Below are 17672 nucleotides of genomic sequence, written 5' to 3' on the forward strand. Positions count from 1 at the left end.
CTTGTTGATAATAATATGCTTTAATGCAGATAGGTACTTATTTTATTATGACTAGAATGTGTTGTCAACAGTGATTTGTAACAGGAATTATAACATGTGATTGTACTGATCAAATGAGGATATAGTTACATATTATAAACTTACTTTCTATCCAGGAATGCAAATGAGCTCTGTGGTAAACCTCAGTTTTAAGTGAATGAACATTTAAGTAGATCATAAGTCTTACTAACAATTATGGTCCACAGGATAACTGCTTAGCTTGAAAATTCTTTATCACATCACTATATGTGCTGACCAACTTATTGGTGAATTTTATGAATTTTACTTCGGGGAGAGGTTTGTTTCTTTTCAGTATTTTAAACATAGCTGCGCTACAGCAACGGTTCCACGTAATCAGACTAAGAGCAGCCGACCAGCTGCAAAGGATAAAGTAATCTTTACCTAGGTTTCAATAGATATAAATCTATCTTCTTCAGAAGACGGCCTGGGGACAATGAACATCGTAATATATATTAAGGTATGGAACATGAGTCAAGAATAAAGTTTAACATATATTAGGAAAATATTGTATTACAAGATGTGAGAAAGATTCCTGGTACTTACAGTATTATAACAACATGAAGTGATATGTCCTTATCGTTTAGGCAAACATCTGCATAGTTACATTAATCATATAAAATATAGCCCTGAAAACAGGGTTTGTCAGACAAATAAAATAGGTTCATGGAAGTTGGAGGGCGCATAAGCGACTGAGTAAAATCGGCCAGCGTAGTAGCAAAGCGGCCAGGGCAGGTGGCGCTCATGTCGCGAACTATGTGCCGATAGGCGTACTGAAGTAACATTTGAAACATCAATATTAAATGCGTTCTTAAATAGAGTGATAATAAATAAAATGGCAAGCATTTAACACTCCCGTTATGACATTGTGGGAGGTATAGGAACAATAACGTAGATACATACATCAAAAAGACAGGCGGCGCTTCCGCCATGAGTTACATGCAGTGGTCTATATAGCCAGAATATAAAAGTTATATTATTGTTCCCCCAACATCTCCGCATCCTTTACATTGTTCGCAGGGTTGATCCCCCCCCACCCTCTGGTTTCCTCCTTCCTCTCCACCCCCCGCCCGTTGCCGCGCCTCTATCGCTGTATCCCTCCCTCTCTCCACCTCCACACCCTCCATCTCCTTCATCAGGGCAATTTCCAACGCCTCCCCCTCCCGGATGACGAACTTCGCCGTGACATATACCCCTCCTTCCAACTATAACCCGGCCTTGTTCCCCCCCCCCTCCCCAGGGCACCCTTCTCCTCTTTCCTCCTTCTCCCAGAGCGGATTTTCCTCCATCCCCCCCTCCCCTGAGACCCTGCACCCCCCACTTGCCTCTCTCCTTCCGACATCCCTCCCTACCTGGCCCTCTTCTGAGCGCCCCCCATTCCCCTCCCCCATCTCTTCCCCTCCCTCCCTTCTTCAGGTCTCCCTCATCTCCTTGAACCTGGCAGATCCTCTGTATTGATCATCATCAGTGTGCCACGTCAGTGTTGTGTTTCGTGCTGTTTCCCGTGTGCGTCAAGAGGTGTGATTTTAATTGTGTACTGCCTTGAGGTTCGCCGTCAGTGTTACGTTGTGTGCTCTGCCATCCGTCAACACCTTTATGCTCCAGTCATACTGTGCCTTGTGGTCTTTTAATCGTCGCAGTGTGTGGCTTTTTGTGTGTGCTACTTTTAAACAGTTTTTTATCTCCATTTTACAGTCACCCCGTTATTTTGTATATTGCCTTCCATGATGTTCTCCCTTTTTTATATCTATGTTCGCCTTCTTCTCTCCTTTGCTGTTTTTAAATGTCTTCTATTGTTTTGTTCTATGTCTTTCGGCTGAAGAGCAGCGCATATGCTGCTGCCAGCCTGCCCCGATGGGGAATTGAAATACAATAAAGAGAAAAAAAAAAGTTATATTACCATATTAGTGAAGCACATAGAACGTATATAAGTCAACACAGTAAGAACAATCAGTAATGGCTTTTAAGAAAATTACGAGACCTGGTCCACAATCCAGTTACTACGTGATATAGAATAAGAGAAAATTACATGAGGGCCGTTGTAGTGGCAGCCATACATCGTGAGAAGAACACATTATATAAACGGTAGTAAACTGAAAGATTTGAAAGTGCATTATAGCTTCCTGAGGAAATAGACTACTGAGGTTACTAGCATTAATGTTATATATTAAACAGTACGGGTTTAAAGCCTTCGAAAAATTGTTTACAGGCAAGGTTCAACTGATCATTCAGTATATTGCCGTCTTTGAGCTCTAGATGTTTAAAAATAAATAGCTCTTCCCACAGATCTAGTCTCCGTCCTTTGACCTGTCTATGTAGGATAACCGTGTCTTCTAACTGTTTAGGCGTATGGCCGGTTATCAAGAGGTGTTCAGCAAAGGTAGAGTTGCGAATATTCGTTCCTTTTTTACCTAAAAGATGTTCTTTATATCGTGTTTTCACAGCTCTGCCGGTTTGACCAATATAATAAGAGGGGCAGTTATTACAGGTTAGCTTGTAAATACCTGAATTAGAAAACCAATCGCTGGCAATCTCTACTGACTGTATAAGATTTCTTTTTAAACTGTTATCTGTAGAAAAGGAGACGTTACAATTATATTTTTTATTTAGAAGATGTTTAATCCTATACGATAAGTTACCCAGGAAAGGGATGGAAATAAATTTTTTAGTTTCTGTGGTATCCGTGGGGAGATTATTTCTCAAAGTCGAACATTTTTGGGAGATTTTCTTATTGAGCAGGTAATCGATCATATTCTGGTTATACCCATTATTAACCGCAATCGCTTTGATGACATTCAATTCCTTTTTTTGATCCGTAGGTGATAAAGGAGTGGTTACCATTCGGTGAATGGCGGAATGAAAAAATGCCAATTTATGAGCTTTTGGATGGGTTGAGTCAGCAGGAATGACATTATCTGAATATGTTTCCTTGCGGAAGATATTAAAATGAAAGGAATTATCTTCTATAGAAATTGTTAAATCGAGAAAATTAAGTTCACGTTTATCGTTTTGAAGTTCTTTTGTGAAGGAAATTTTTTCATGTAAACCGTTGAAAGTGTCAGAGATGCTCTAACTCATGATCAGCGCCATCAAAAGCAATGAAAATATCATCAACATACCGTGCATAATAGCGGATTTTGTGGCGTAATTCGGAACTTGAATTGAAGAACGTTGTTTCCAGGGCGTTAATGAAAACCTCTGCTAGAATACCGGCGAGGGGGCTACCCATTGCTAGACCATCTGGCTGTACATACATTTTCCCGTTAAATGTGAAGTAATTGTATTTTAAAATGACCTCAAGCAAACCAATGAGTTCCGCAATCTGAGTTTCACTTAATTTTTTATGTTTAAGAAGATTCTCTTTTACAAGGTCTATGGTTTCATCAACCGGAACATTTGTGTAAAGGCTGACGATGTCAAAGGACACCAGTCTAGTCTCCCCACGGATACCACAGAAACTAAAAAATTTATTTCCATCCCTTTCCTGGGTAACTTATCGTATAGGATTAAACATCTTCTAAATAAAAAATATAACTGTAACATCTCCTTTTCTACAGATAACAGTTTAAAAAGAAATCTTATACAGTCAGTAGAGATTGCCAGCGATTGGTTTTCTAATTCAGGTATTTACAAGCTAACCTGTAATAACTGCCCCTCTTATTATATTGGTCAAACCGGCAGAGCTGTGAAAACACGATATAAAGAACATCTTTTAGGTAAAAAAGGAACGAATATTCGCAACTCTACCTTTGCTGAACACCTCTTGATAACCGGCCATACGCCTAAACAGTTAGAAGACACGGTTATCCTACATAGACAGGTCAAAGGACGGAGACTAGATCTGTGGGAAGAGCTATTTATTTTTAAACATCTAGAGCTCAAAGACGGCAATATACTGAATGATCAGTTGAACCTTGCCTGTAAACAATTTTTCGAAGGCTTTAAACCCGTACTGTTTAATATATAACATTAATGCTAGTAACCTCAGTAGTCTATTTCCTCAGGAAGCTATAATGCACTTTCAAATCTTTCAGTTTACTACCGTTTATATAATGTGTTCTTCTCACGATGTATGGCTGCCACTACAGCGGCCCTCATGTAATTTTCTCTTATTCTATATCACGTAGTAACTGGATTGTGGACCAGGTCTCGTAATTTTCTTAAAAGCCATTACTGATTGTTCTTACTGTGTTGACTTATATACGTTCTATGTGCTTCACTAATATGGTAATATAACTTTTTTTTTTTTTTTTTTTTTTCTTTATTGTATTTCAATTCCCCTATCGGGGCGGGCTGGCAGCAGCATATGCGCTGCTCTTCAGCCGAAAGACATAGAACAAAACAATAGAAGACATTTAAAAACAGCAAAGGAGAGAAGAAGGCGAACATAGATATAAAAAGGGAGAACATCATGGAAGGCAATATACAAAAAAAAAACGGGGTGACTGTAAAATGGAGATAAAAAACTGTTTAAAAGTAGCACACACAAAAAGCCACACACTGCGACGATTAAAAGAAACACAAGGCACAGTATGACTGGAGCATAAAGGTGTTGACGGCTGGCATAGCACACAGCGTAGCACTGACGGCGAACCTCAAGGCAGCACACAATTAAAATCACACCTCTTGACGCACACGAGAAAAGCACGAAACACAACACTGACGTGGCACACTGATGTTGATCAATACAGAGGATCTGCCAGGTTCAAGGAGATGAGGGAGACCTGAAGAAGGGAGGGAGGGGAAGAGATGGGGGAGGGGAAATGGGGGGCGCTCGGAAGAGGGCCAGGTAGGGAGGGATGTGGGAAGGAGAGAGGCAAGTATGGGGTGCAGGGTCTCAGGGGAGGGGGGGATGGAGGAAAATCCGCTCTGGGAGAAGGAGGAAAGAGGAGAAGGGGGCCCTGGGGAGGGGGGGGGGAACAAGGCCGGGTTATAGTTGGAAGGAAGGGTATATGTCACGGCGAAGTTCGTCATCCGGGAGGGGGAGGCGTTGGAAATTGCCCTGATGAAGGAGATGGAGGGTGTGGAGGTGGAGAGAGGGAGGGATACAGCGATAGAGGCGCGGCAACGGGCGGGGGGTGGAGAGGAAGGAGGAAACCAGAGGGTGGGGGGGATCAACCCTGCGAACAATGTAAAGGATGCGGAGATGTTGGAGGAACAAGAGGAGGTGGGGGAAGGGGATCAGTTCATACAGGAGCCGTGTGGGGGAAGGAAGGCGGATACGGAAGGCAAGGCGGAGCGCATGGCGTTCAAGGATTTGGAGAGCCTTGTAAAAGCGGGTGGGGGCGGAGATCCAGGCGACGCTGGCATAACAGAGGATAGGACGGATGAGGGATTTGTAGGTGTGGAGGATGGTAGAAGGATGCAATCCCCATGTCCGGCCGGACAGGAGTTTCAGCAGGCGGAGGCGGGAATGGGCTTTCTGCTGGATGGTCAGGAGATGAGGGGTCCAGGTGAGGTGTCGGTCAAGGGTGAGGCCAAGGTATTTCAGGGTGGGGGTGAGTTGGATAGGACGACCATAAAGGGTGAGGTAGAAATCTTGGAGGCGAAAGGAGCGAGTGGTACGGCCTATGATGATTGCCTGGGTTTTGGAGGGGTTGAGACGGAGGAGCCACTGGTTACACCAAGTGGTGAACTGGTTAAGGTGGGTTTGGAGGGTACGTTGAGACCTTTGAAGGGTAGGATAGAGAGCCAGGAAGGCGGTGTCATCAGCATATTGGAGAAGGTGAACTGGTGGGGGTGGCTTGGGCATATCAGCTGTATACAAGAGATAAAGGAGAGGGGAGAGGACAGAACCCTGGGGGACGCCAGCCGTGGGATAAAAGATACGGGAGTTGGTGTTGTGGAGGGCGACATAGGAAGGACGGTGTGAGAGGAAGGAAGCGACCAGACGGACAAAATTGATAGGCAGGGCGTAGGTTTGGAGTTTAAAGAGGAGACCGGGATGCCATACACGGTCATAGGCATTTTGGAGGTCAAGGGAAACAAAAATGGCGGAGCGACGGGAGTTGAGCTGGAGGGACAGAAGGTGAACAAGGTTGAGGAGTTGGTCATCAGCAGAGAAGGAGGGTCGGAAGCCACACTGGGTAAGGGGGAGGAGGTGGTGTTGAGCAAGGTGCCGATGGATACGGTGGGAGAGGATGGATTCAAGGACCTTACTGAAGACGGAGGTGAGGCAGATGGGATGATAGGAAGAGGCGGCAGAAGGGGGTTTGTTGGGTTTGAGGAAGAGGAGGACACGGGAGGTCTTCCACAGGTCAGGGTAGAAGCCAGTAGAGAGGATGACATTATAGAGATGGGCGAGGACAGTTAGGAAGGAATAGGGGCTTTCTCGAAGGTGACGGTAGGTGACACAGTCGTGACCAGGGGCCGTGTTGCGTTTGGACTGGAGGAGAAGTTTAATGTCTTGTGCTGTGATGGGAGTGTTGACGTCCGAGGGGGGCAACTGCCCCAAGTACTGGAGACTAGGAGCAAGTGGAGCGACTGAGGTATCAGCACGTTCCATGACGGTGGGGAAAAGAGAATAATCAAAGTGGGGATCATTGGGGATGGAGAAGACCTCGGAAAGGTGGGAAGCGAAGTGGTTGGCCTTACTGAGGTTGTCTGGAAGGGGGCGATCGTTATGGAGAAGGGGGTAGTGGGGAGCGGAAAGGGAACCAGTAAGACGATGGAAGGCAGACCAGTACTTGGAGGAGTTGATAGGGAGGGTGGCATTGAGTCGTGTGCAGGTCTGGCGCCAGTCCCGGCGTTTCGTTGCTGTAATAAGGTTCCGTACGTGTCGCTGTATTTGCCGGTGGCGTTGGAGTGTATCCCTGTCACGAGTGCGGAGGAAGGAGCGATAGAGGCGGCGGGATTCACGGAGGAGGAGGACAGCCCGCGGAGGGAGAGTGGGACGGTGTGGGTGGATGGTTTTAGTAGGAACATGGGCCTCCACGGCGTCAGTAATTACCGTCTGAAGGAAGGACGAGGCGCGGATGATGTCGTCAGGATGGCGATAGGTAAGAGGGTGGCTTTCGACCTGGGTGGAGATGGAGTCCCGGTAGGCAGCCCAGTTGGCACGGCGATAGTCATAGACGACCTTGGGAGGGGGTGCAGGTTGCGGAGCTGGAGGGGGGCGGTTTGCAGACGTTATGGTGAGAAGGACAGGGAGGTGATCGCTACCTGTGGGGTCAAGGACGGCGACAGTGATACGCCCAAGGAGGTTGGCGGAGGCAATGACAACATCGGGGGTGGTGTTACTTTCGGGTCGGCTGTGCTGGGGAATGGGAACAAGGTCACCCTGGATTGTGGAGAGGAACTGATGCCACCGCCGAAGGGCAGCGGGAGTGCGGCTATGGACGTTGAGGTCGGCGGCAATCACATAGGTGGAGAAGGTGTGATCAATGTGTGAGATGAAGTCATAAGGAAGAGGAGCAGTGGAGCGGACATAGATGGTGGCACAGGTAATGGTGAGGGAGGGGAAGAAGACGCTAAGGATAAGGTGTTCAGTGGGGTCATTGAGGAGAGGTTGTGGCCGGACGGGGATATGCTTAAGGTGGCCAATCGCGACTCCACCCTGCGCACGAGGACCAGGAGCATCAGTGCGGTGGAGGATATAGGGGGAGGAGCGGACAGAATGGTGGGGCTGGAGAAAGGTTTCATTCAGGAGGAAGGTGTCGACCTGGTGGTGGGAGAGGGTGTGCATGAGGAGGTATTTGTTGGAGCGGAAGGAGCGAATGTTCTGGAAGAGGATGCGAGACTCGTGCCGCGCCATGACGGGAAGGAGGGGGGGAAGAGAGGGAAGGGAAGAGACTTAAACTAGGGTGTCGAGGCGGGTGAAGGTGAAGTGGGCTTGGTTGTGGGAGTAAGTGGCGAAGGTGTTCAGGTGGAACACAGAGCGAGCAGCAAGGGATATTTGTTGGAAGGTGTGCGGGCGCTGAAAAGGGTGAATGTTTTGGAGTACAACGGTAATGAACCGGATGATGTCCTCGGCCGTGGGGGGTGGACGGAGGGAATTGTTAGGATGGACAGGAGGATCGACGGGACGAACTGGGACTGTAAGTTCAGGGGTGGCTGGAGGGGGTTTAGCTTTACACTTGTGGGAGTATGTGGGATGGGGGCCATTGCAGGTATTACAGGAAGGAGGAGCAGCGAGGTTGGGGCAGTTCTTGAGAAAGTGGGAGGCCTTGCAATGGGGACAGGTGGGGGGGTTTTTGCAGTTGGGAGTCAGGTGGTCATTGTACATCAGGCACCGTTGGCAACGGTAGGATTGGGGAGGGGATTTGGAGGATTCAACAGGGTGGCGACGGTGGTATATCAGGGCACCCTGGGTGAGGAGGTGGTCTATGGACGGGGCGGACTCTGAGAATACCCACATGAGGTAGGTGGGACCAGAGGCATTGTGGATACGGCGAGCAGAGCAGATTTCCAAGTCCGGGTGGGAGTTCAATTCTACCAACACTTCATCCTCTGTGATCACCGGGCTGAGCTTGGTGATCACAGCGGTGTAGGTGGGGGGGCGACGGGGAGGCTGGGGCTGACGAGGAGTGGAAGCGGAAAGGAAGGGTGTCAGAGAGGCGTGGGGGCCAAACATAACTCGTGGGAGTTTTCGCAGGAGGTCTGTGTGAAATGATGGGGATGGGGACTTGATAAGGACTGAGTCCCTGCGGGGAATGAGTTGGGAGATGGGAGCACCAGGTAAGTACTTTCGTATTTCCTTGGTGAGGGTACGAGCGTCGAGGAACTTAGGATCGGGAGTGGACAGGACAAAGGTGTGGAGGGTGGGGGCCAAGGTAGGGGTGGCAGGAGGAGGGGTGGTGTCCATGGTGACGGCAGGGGGAGGGGGAGGGGGAGGTGGCGTTGATTTTTTGTGGGAAGTGGCGGGAGCAGAGTCGGTAAGGACGCGCTTTTGGGGTTTTTTGGAGACTGGAGGCTGGGAGGAGGGGAGAGGGACGGGGAGGAGAGGGAGGTGGCGGGTGGCAGATCCCTGTGGCGTAGTGGAGGCACCGGGAGAAGCAGCTGGTTCAGTGGTGGCGATGGTGGCTCGGCGCAACGTGATGCGTGCGGGAGATGCAGAAGACGAAGCGACGGGGTCGGTGAGAGAGGGGAAGCCAACCACCTGAGGGGCGGCAGCAGAGGCGGCAACAGAGGCGTACGTGAGGGCGGGGGTAGTAGTGGGAGCTGTTGAGGGTGTGGAGGCTGGAGGAAGGGTGTAGAGGTGTGGGTATACAGCAGGGGAGGAGATAGGGGGGTGGGTAAGTGGAGGAAGGGAAGGGGAGGTGGAAGGAGGGAGGCCAGAGGCGGCACTCCAGGAAGTGACTGTGGGAGAGGGGGAGGGGGAGGTGTAGATGACGGTGGAGGTGGGAGTACTCATTGCAGACGAACGGCGACGGACAGACGGACGTGCAGCAGACGGCGTCGGCGTCGGCGTCGGCGATGGGCAGCGGCGAACAGCAGGCGGCGTCGGCGTCGGCGTCGGCGTCGGCGTCGGCGGCGAACAGGCGGACGAACAGCAGGCGGCGGCGGCGGCGGCGGCGGCGGCGGCAGCGGTTACGACGACGGCGATGGGCAGCCAGCAGGCGGACGGACGGACGAACGAACGAACGAACGAACGAACAGCGACAGCAGCGGGCAGACAGACAGACACACACAATCTTCGAAGACGGAGATTCCACCCTGAGAGTAGCCCAGGCTTTGCAATCTGACGCTTTCGAAGGAGGGGATCCAACCCTCTAGATGGTAATATAACTTTTATATTCTGGCTATATAGACCACTGCATGTAACTCACGGCAGAAGCGCCACCTGTCTTTTTGATGTATGTATCTACGTTATTGTTCCTATACCTCCCACAATGTCATAACGGGAGTGTTAAATGCTTGCCATTTTATTTATTATCACTCTATTTAAGAACGCGTTTAATATTGATGTTTCAAATGTTACTTCAGTACGCCTATCGGCACATAGTTCGCGACATGAGCGCCACCTGCCCTGGCCGCTGTGCTACTACGCTGGCCGATTTTACTCAGTCGCTTATGCGCCCTCCAACTTCCATGTACCTATTTTATTTGTCTGACAAACCCTGTTTTCAGGGCTATATTTTATATGTATAATGTAACTATGCAGATGTTTGCCTAAACGATAAGGACATATCACTTCATGTTGTTATAATACTGTAAGTACCAGGAATCTTTCTCACATCTTGTAATACAATATTTTCCTAATATATGTTAAACTTTATTCTTGACTCATATCTAGAGGGTTGGATCCCCTCCTTCGAAAGCGTCAGATTGCAAAGCCTGGGCTACTCTCAGGGTGGAATCTCCGTCTTCGAAGATTGTGTGTGTCTGTCTGTCTGCCCGCTGCTGTCGCTGTTCGTTCGTTCGTTCGTTCGTTCGTTCGTCCGGCCGTCCGCCTGCTGGCTGTCCATCGCCGTCGTCGTAACCGCTGCCGCTGCCGCCGCCGCCGCCGCCGCCGCCGCCGCCTGCTGTTCGTCCGCCTGTTCGCCGCCGACGCCGACGCCGCCTGCTGTTCGCCGCTGCCCATCGCCGACGCCGACGCCGACGCCGCCTGCTGCACGTCCGTCTGTCCGTCGCCGTTCGTCTGCAATGAGTACTCCCACCTCCACCGTCATCTACACCTCCCCCTCCCCCTCTCCCACAGTCACTTCCTGGAGTGCCGCCTCTGGCCTCCCTCCTTCCACCTCCCCTTCCCTTCCTCCACTTACCCACCCCCCTATCTCCTCCCCTGCTGTATACCCACACCTCTACACCCTTCCTCCAGCCTCCACACCCTCAACAGCTCCCACTACTACCCCCGCCCTCACATACGCCTCTGTTGCCGCCTCTGCTGCCGCCCCTCAGGTGGTTGGCTTCCCCTCTCTCACCGACCCCGTCGCTTCGTCTTCTGCATCTCCCGCACGCATCACGTTGCGCCGAGCCACCATCGCCACCACTGAACCAGCTGCTTCTCCCGGTGCCTCCACTACGCCACAGGGATCTGCCACCCGCCACCTCCCTCTCCTCCCCGTCCCTCTCCCCTCCTCCCAGCCTCCAGTCTCCAAAAAACCCCAAAAGCGCGTCCTTACCGACTCTGCTCCCGCCACTTCCCACAAAAAATCAACGCCACCTCCCCCTCCCCCTCCCCCTGCCGTCACCATGGACACCACCCCTCCTCCTGCCACCCCTACCTTGGCCCCCACCCTCCACACCTTTGTCCTGTCCACTCCCGATCCTAAGTTCCTCGACGCTCGTACCCTCACCAAGGAAATACGAAAGTACTTACCTGGTGCTCCCATCTCCCAACTCATTCCCCGCAGGGACTCAGTCCTTATCAAGTCCCCATCCCCATCATTTCACACAGACCTCCTGCGAAAACTCCCACGAGTTATGTTTGGCCCCCACGCCTCTCTGACACCCTTCCTTTCCGCTTCCACTCCTCGTCAGCCCCAGCCTCCCCGTCGCCCCCCCACCTACACCGCTGTGATCACCAAGCTCAGCCCGGTGATCACAGAGGATGAAGTGTTGGTAGAATTGAACTCCCACCCGGACTTGGACATCCGCTCTGCTCGCCGTATCCACAATGCCTCTGGTCCCACCTACCTCATGCGGGTATTCTCCGAGTCCGCCCCGTCCATAGACCATCTCCTCACCCAGGGTGCCCTGATATACCACCGTCGCCACCCTGTTGAATCCTCCAAATCCCCTCCCCAATCCTACCGTTGCCAACGGTGCCTGATGTACAATGACCACCTGACTCCCAACTGCAAAAACCCCCCCACCTGTCCCCATTGCAAGGCCTCCCACTTTCTCAAGAACTGCCCCAACCTCGCTGCTCCTCCTTCCTGTAATACCTGCAATGGCCCCCATCCCACATACTCCTACAAGTGTAAAGCTAAACCCCCTCCAGCCACCCCTGAACTTACAGTCCCAGTTCGTCCCGTCGATCCTCCTGTCCATCCTAACAATTCCCTCCGTCCACCCCCCACGGCCGAGGACATCATCCGGTTCATTACCGTTGTACTCCAAAACATTCACCCTTTTCAGCGCCCGCACACCTTCCAACAAATATCCCTTGCTGCTCGCTCTGTGTTCCACCTGAACACCTTCGCCACTTACTCCCACAACCAAGCCCACTTCACCTTCACCCGCCTCGACACCCTAGTTTAAGTCTCTTCCCTTCCCTCTCTTCCCCCCTCCTTCCCGTCATGGCGCGGCACGAGTCTCGCATCCTCTTCCAGAACATTCGCTCCTTCCGCTCCAACAAATACCTCCTCATGCACACCCTCTCCCACCACCAGGTCGACGCCTTCCTCCTGAATGAAACCTTTCTCCAGCCCCACCATTCTGTCCGCTCCTCCCCCTATATCCTCCACCGCACTGATGCTCCTGGTCCTCGTGCGCAGGGTGGAGTCGCGATTGGCCACCTTAAGCATATCCCCGTCCGGCCACAACCTCTCCTCAATGACCCCACTGAACACCTTATCCTTAGCGTCTTCTTCCCCTCCCTCACCATTACCTGTGCCACCATCTATGTCCGCTCCACTGCTCCTCTTCCTTATGACTTCATCTCACACATTGATCACACCTTCTCCACCTATGTGATTGCCGCCGACCTCAACGTCCATAGCCGCACTCCTGCTGCCCTTCGGCGGTGGCATCAGTTCCTCTCCACAATCCAGGGTGACCTTGTTCCCATTCCCCAGCACACCCGACCCGAAAGTAACACCACCCCCGATGTTGTCATTGCCTCCGCCAACCTCCTTGGGCGTATCACTGTCGCCGTCCTTGACCCCACAGGTAGCGATCACCTCCCTGTCCTTCTCACCATGACGTCTGCAAACCGCCCCCCTCCAGCTCCGCAACCTGCACCCCCTCCCAAGGTCGTCCATGACTATCGCCGTGCCAACTGGGCTGCCTACCGGGACTCCATCTCCACCCAGGTCGAAAGCCACCCTCTTACCTATCGCCATCCTGACGACATCATCCGCGCCTCGTCCTTCCTTCAGACGGTAATTACTGACGCCGTGGAGGCCCATGTTCCTATTAAAACCATCCACCCACACCGTCCCACTCTCCCTCCACGGGCTGTCCTCCTCCTCCGTGAATCCCGCCGCCTCTATCGCTCCTTCCTCCGCACTCGTGACAGGGATACACTCCAACGCCACCGGCAAATACAGCGACACGTACGGAACCTTATTACAGCAACGAAACGCCGGGACTGGCGCCAGACCTGCACACGACTCAATGCCACCCTCCCTATCAACTCCTCCAAGTACTGGTCTGCCTTCCATCGTCTTACTGGTTCCCTTTCCGCTCCCCACTACCCCCTTCTCCATAACGATCGCCCCCTTCCAGACAACCTCAGTAAGGCCAACCACTTCGCTTCCCACCTTTCCGAGGTCTTCTCCATCCCCGATGATCCCCACTTTGATTATTCTCTTTTCCCCACCGTCATGGAACGTGCTGATACCTCAGTCGCTCCACTTGCTCCTAGTCTCCAGTACTTGGGGCAGTTGCCCCCCTCGGACGTCAACACTCCCATCACAGCACAAGACATTAAACTTCTCCTCCAGTCCAAACGCAACACGGCCCCTGGTCACGACTGTGTCACCTACCGTCACCTTCGAGAAAGCCCCTATTCCTTCCTAACTGTCCTCGCCCATCTCTATAATGTCATCCTCTCTACTGGCTTCTACCCTGACCTGTGGAAGACCTCCCGCGTCCTCCTCTTCCTCAAACCCAACAAACCCCCTTCTGCCGCCTCTTCCTATCGTCCCATCTGCCTCACCTCCGTCTTCAGTAAGGTCCTTGAATCCATCCTCTCCCACCGTATCCATCGGCACCTTGCTCAACACCACCTCCTCCCCCTTACCCAGTGTGGCTTCCGACCCTCCTTCTCTGCTGATGACCAACTCCTCAACCTTGTTCACCTTCTGTCCCTCCAGCTCAACTCCCGTCGCTCCGCCATTTTTGTTTCCCTTGACCTCCAAAATGCCTATGACCGTGTATGGCATCCCGGTCTCCTCTTTAAACTCCAAACCTACGCCCTGCCTATCAATTTTGTCCGTCTGGTCGCTTCCTTCCTCTCGCACCGTCCTTCCTATGTCGCCCTCCACAACACCAACTCCCGTATCTTTTATCCCACGGCTGGCGTCCCCCAGGGTTCTGTCCTCTCCCCTCTCCTTTATCTCTTGTATACAGCTGATATGCCCAAGCCACCCCCACCAGTTCACCTTCTCCAATATGCTGATGACACCGCCTTCCTGGCTCTCTATCCTACCCTTCAAAGGTCTCAACGTACCCTCCAAACCCACCTTAACCAGTTCACCACTTGGTGTAACCAGTGGCTCCTCCGTCTCAACCCCTCCAAAACCCAGGCAATCATCATAGGCCGTACCACTCGCTCCTTTCGCCTCCAAGATTTCTACCTCACCCTTTATGGTCGTCCTATCCAACTCACCCCCACCCTGAAATACCTTGGCCTCACCCTTGACCGACACCTCACCTGGACCCCTCATCTCCTGACCATCCAGCAGAAAGCCCATTCCCGCCTCCGCCTGCTGAAACTCCTGTCCGGCCGGACATGGGGATTGCATCCTTCTACCATCCTCCACACCTACAAATCCCTCATCCGTCCTATCCTCTGTTATGCCAGCGTCGCCTGGATCTCCGCCCCCACCCGCTTTTACAAAGCTCTCCAAATCCTTGAACGCCATGCGCTCCGCCTTGCCTTCCGTATCCGCCTTCCTTCCCCCACACGGCTCCTGTATGAACTGATCCCCTTCCCCCACCTCCTCTTGTTCCTCCAACATCTCCGCATCCTTTACATTGTTCGCAGGGTTGATCCCCCCCACCCTCTGGTTTCCTCCTTCCTCTCCACCCCCCGCCCGTTGCCGCGCCTCTATCGCTGTATCCCTCCCTCTCTCCACCTCCACACCCTCCATCTCCTTCATCAGGGCAATTTCCAACGCCTCCCCCTCCCGGATGACGAACTTCGCCGTGACATATACCCTTCCTTCCAACTATAACCCGGCCTTGTTCCCCCCCCCCTCCCCAGGGCCCCCTTCTCCTCTTTCCTCCTTCTCCCAGAGCGGATTTTCCTCCATCCCCCCCTCCCCTGAGACCCTGCACCCCATACTTGCCTCTCTCCTTCCCACATCCCTCCCTACCTGGCCCTCTTCCAAGCGCCCCCCATTTCCCCTCCCCCATCTCTTCCCCTCCCTCCCTTCTTCAGGTCTCCCTCATCTCCTTGAACCTGGCAGATCCTCTGTATTGATCAACATCAGTGTGCCACGTCAGTGTTGTGTTTCGTGCTTTTCTCGTGTGCGTCAAGAGGTGTGATTTTAATTGTGTGCTGCCTTGAGGTTCGCCGTCAGTGCTACGCTGTGTGCTATGCCAGCCGTCAACACCTTTATGCTCCAGTCATACTGTGCCTTGTGTTTCTTTTAATCGTCGCAGTGTGTGGCTTTTTGTGTGTGCTACTTTTAAACAGTTTTTTATCTCCATTTTACAGTCACCCCGTTTTTTGTATATTGCCTTCCATGATGTTCTCCCTTTTTATATCTATGTTCGCCTTCTTCTCTCCTTTGCTGTTTTTAAATGTCTTCTATTGTTTTGTTCTATGTCTTTCGGCTGAAGAGCAGCGCATATGCTGCTGCCAGCCCGCCCCGATAGGGGAATTGAAATACAATAAAGAAAAAAAAAAAAAAAAAAAAAAACTTGACTCATGTTCCATACCTTAATATATATTACGATGTTCATTGTCCCCAGGCCGTCTTCTGAAGAAGATAGATTTATATCTATTGAAACCTAGGTAAAGATTACTTTATCCTTTGCAACTGGTCGGCTGCTCTTAGTCTGATTTGTTTCTTTTGTAACTGCACGCAAACCTTCACATTGCTCCTAGACTATGTTAGGCAAGTTGTTTGTGGCAGTATATTGGTGATCATTGTTGTAAGTCTATACACAGAAATTTACCATAAAATGCGTTAAACTTGACCAAAGATTATTGAATTTTTGGCTCATTAATTCTATTGTTTCATTCAAAATTATATGTTTATTCACTCTGTTATGGATGAATATTTCCATTTTCATTTCCTCTATGGTGTATATGCTTTCCTTTTTTTCAGTTGGCTGCAGAATTTCCAGGTTGTTAACAGTTTTCAAAGAGTGGCCTTAGTCTTTAATATGTGCTGGAATAGGTGTCCTGTTGTGCTTCTCTAATGTGTACCAGCTTAAGTGTGCTGTAATCCAAATTTCAGTATTTCCAACTGTCTTTCCTGTGCATCCTGAAGATGCCAGAATTACCTAGAGTTGCATTTTTGTATTTTACATTGAATACAGATCTTTACTAGTAGACTTCCTCAAAATATCAAAATGCAGTTGCTAGTTCTCTTTAGAGATCTACATTTCAAAGAGGACTATGGTGTTATTCACTTCATGCCCATGGGTGATTGTTATGCAGATGGCAGCACTTATGAAAATTATTGTCATTTCATCACCCGTTCAGCTGAACATAATGGGAATGTCATCTACACACAATTTGATATTATTTGTGATACCTTTATTCAGTTTCTTTAATTTTTCTAAATGGTTGACAAACATTTCTGCTATGTAGCCATTAATTGGGTTTCCCACAGAAAGTCAGAAGTCCTGCATGTAAATGTCATTGTTGAAAGAGAAATCGCTATGTAAGGTTACAAAACTAAGCATGTCTATAAGTACAATAACTTCTAGACAGTTCATTATTTCATTTTTCATAAAATTACTTCTGAGGTGGCACAGTCATTAGCAGAATGGACTCATAATTTGGGGAATGGTGATTAAAATCCTTGTCCAGTCATCCAGATTTAGGTTTTTCATGATTTCCCTAAGTTGCTTTAGGCAGGTACCGTTATGGCTCCTTTCAAAAGAGCATGCTCAATTTCCTCTGCATCCTTTCCCAATCCAAGCTTCTGCCATTTCTCTAATGGCCTTATTGTTGATAGAAAGTTAGACTCTTGTCTTCACTTCCTTCTGCCTAACTTCCGCATATACTAGTATACAGTGTGACAGAGAGGGAACTGTAAGAAATATCACCATAAAAGTCTAGGATTAGGTAGTATTTGTAATTTGACTAATATTATCTTTTCAAATTTGTAATAAAATTTTGATGTAACTGATAAATAAAAAAATATTTCCTATTTTTTATCTTATTTTATTTTTTCCCTGTATCTGTCACAGTTGCAACAATGGTCATTTCTCTGTGGCAATTAGCATTTTCAATTCATTATTGCTGCTATGATGGAATTAGGGAAAAATACAAATATTTCATACCAATGTTGCTGGTCCTATGCTCTATTACAAATTAAAAACTTACGCCTTCAGTAAAAAGTATTTTGCATTCTGAGATCAATGTCTAAACACAGCAAACCTGAAAATCCTAGCATACTCAAATCTAATTCAGAAAATCTGAACATGTTAACTGTACAGCAAATTATGAAAAATTTTAAGTGATTTGACACTTCAGAGAGAGCAACATAAATAAACAGTAATGAAGCTAGGGTCATCAAATAGAAGACAATAGTAGCATTTATGGGGATGTGGAGTACAGAAACAAGGATACATGAAGAGATGTTATTTAAGAAACAAAAATGAGG

At 49.8% G+C, this 17672-nt stretch overlaps 2 protein-coding genes across 2 annotated transcripts; one reads left to right on the forward strand and one right to left on the reverse strand.

Moving 5' to 3' along the window:
• Window positions 1–232: 232 nt before the first annotated feature.
• On the reverse strand, window positions 233–9409 carry LOC124569459 (proline-rich receptor-like protein kinase PERK8). The gene is made up of 2 exons (XM_047131069.1): window positions 8742–9409; window positions 233–371 (listed from the first exon to the last, which is right to left on the reverse strand). The coding sequence occupies exons 1-2, from the start codon at window positions 9407–9409 to the stop codon at window positions 233–235; spliced, it is 807 nt and encodes a 268-aa protein (XP_046987025.1).
• Window positions 9410–10641: 1232 nt separating this feature from the next.
• On the forward strand, window positions 10642–17384 carry LOC124569460 (proline-rich receptor-like protein kinase PERK8). Its single transcript, XM_047131070.1, has 2 exons — window positions 10642–11284; window positions 17257–17384. Exons 1-2 carry the CDS (start codon window positions 10642–10644, stop codon window positions 17382–17384), a joined length of 771 nt encoding a protein of 256 aa, XP_046987026.1.
• Window positions 17385–17672: the final 288 nt, after the last annotated feature.

This window comes from Schistocerca americana, unplaced genomic scaffold, assembly GCF_021461395.2.
Source record: "Schistocerca americana isolate TAMUIC-IGC-003095 unplaced genomic scaffold, iqSchAmer2.1 HiC_scaffold_15, whole genome shotgun sequence".
Taxonomy (NCBI): domain Eukaryota; kingdom Metazoa; phylum Arthropoda; class Insecta; order Orthoptera; family Acrididae; genus Schistocerca; species Schistocerca americana.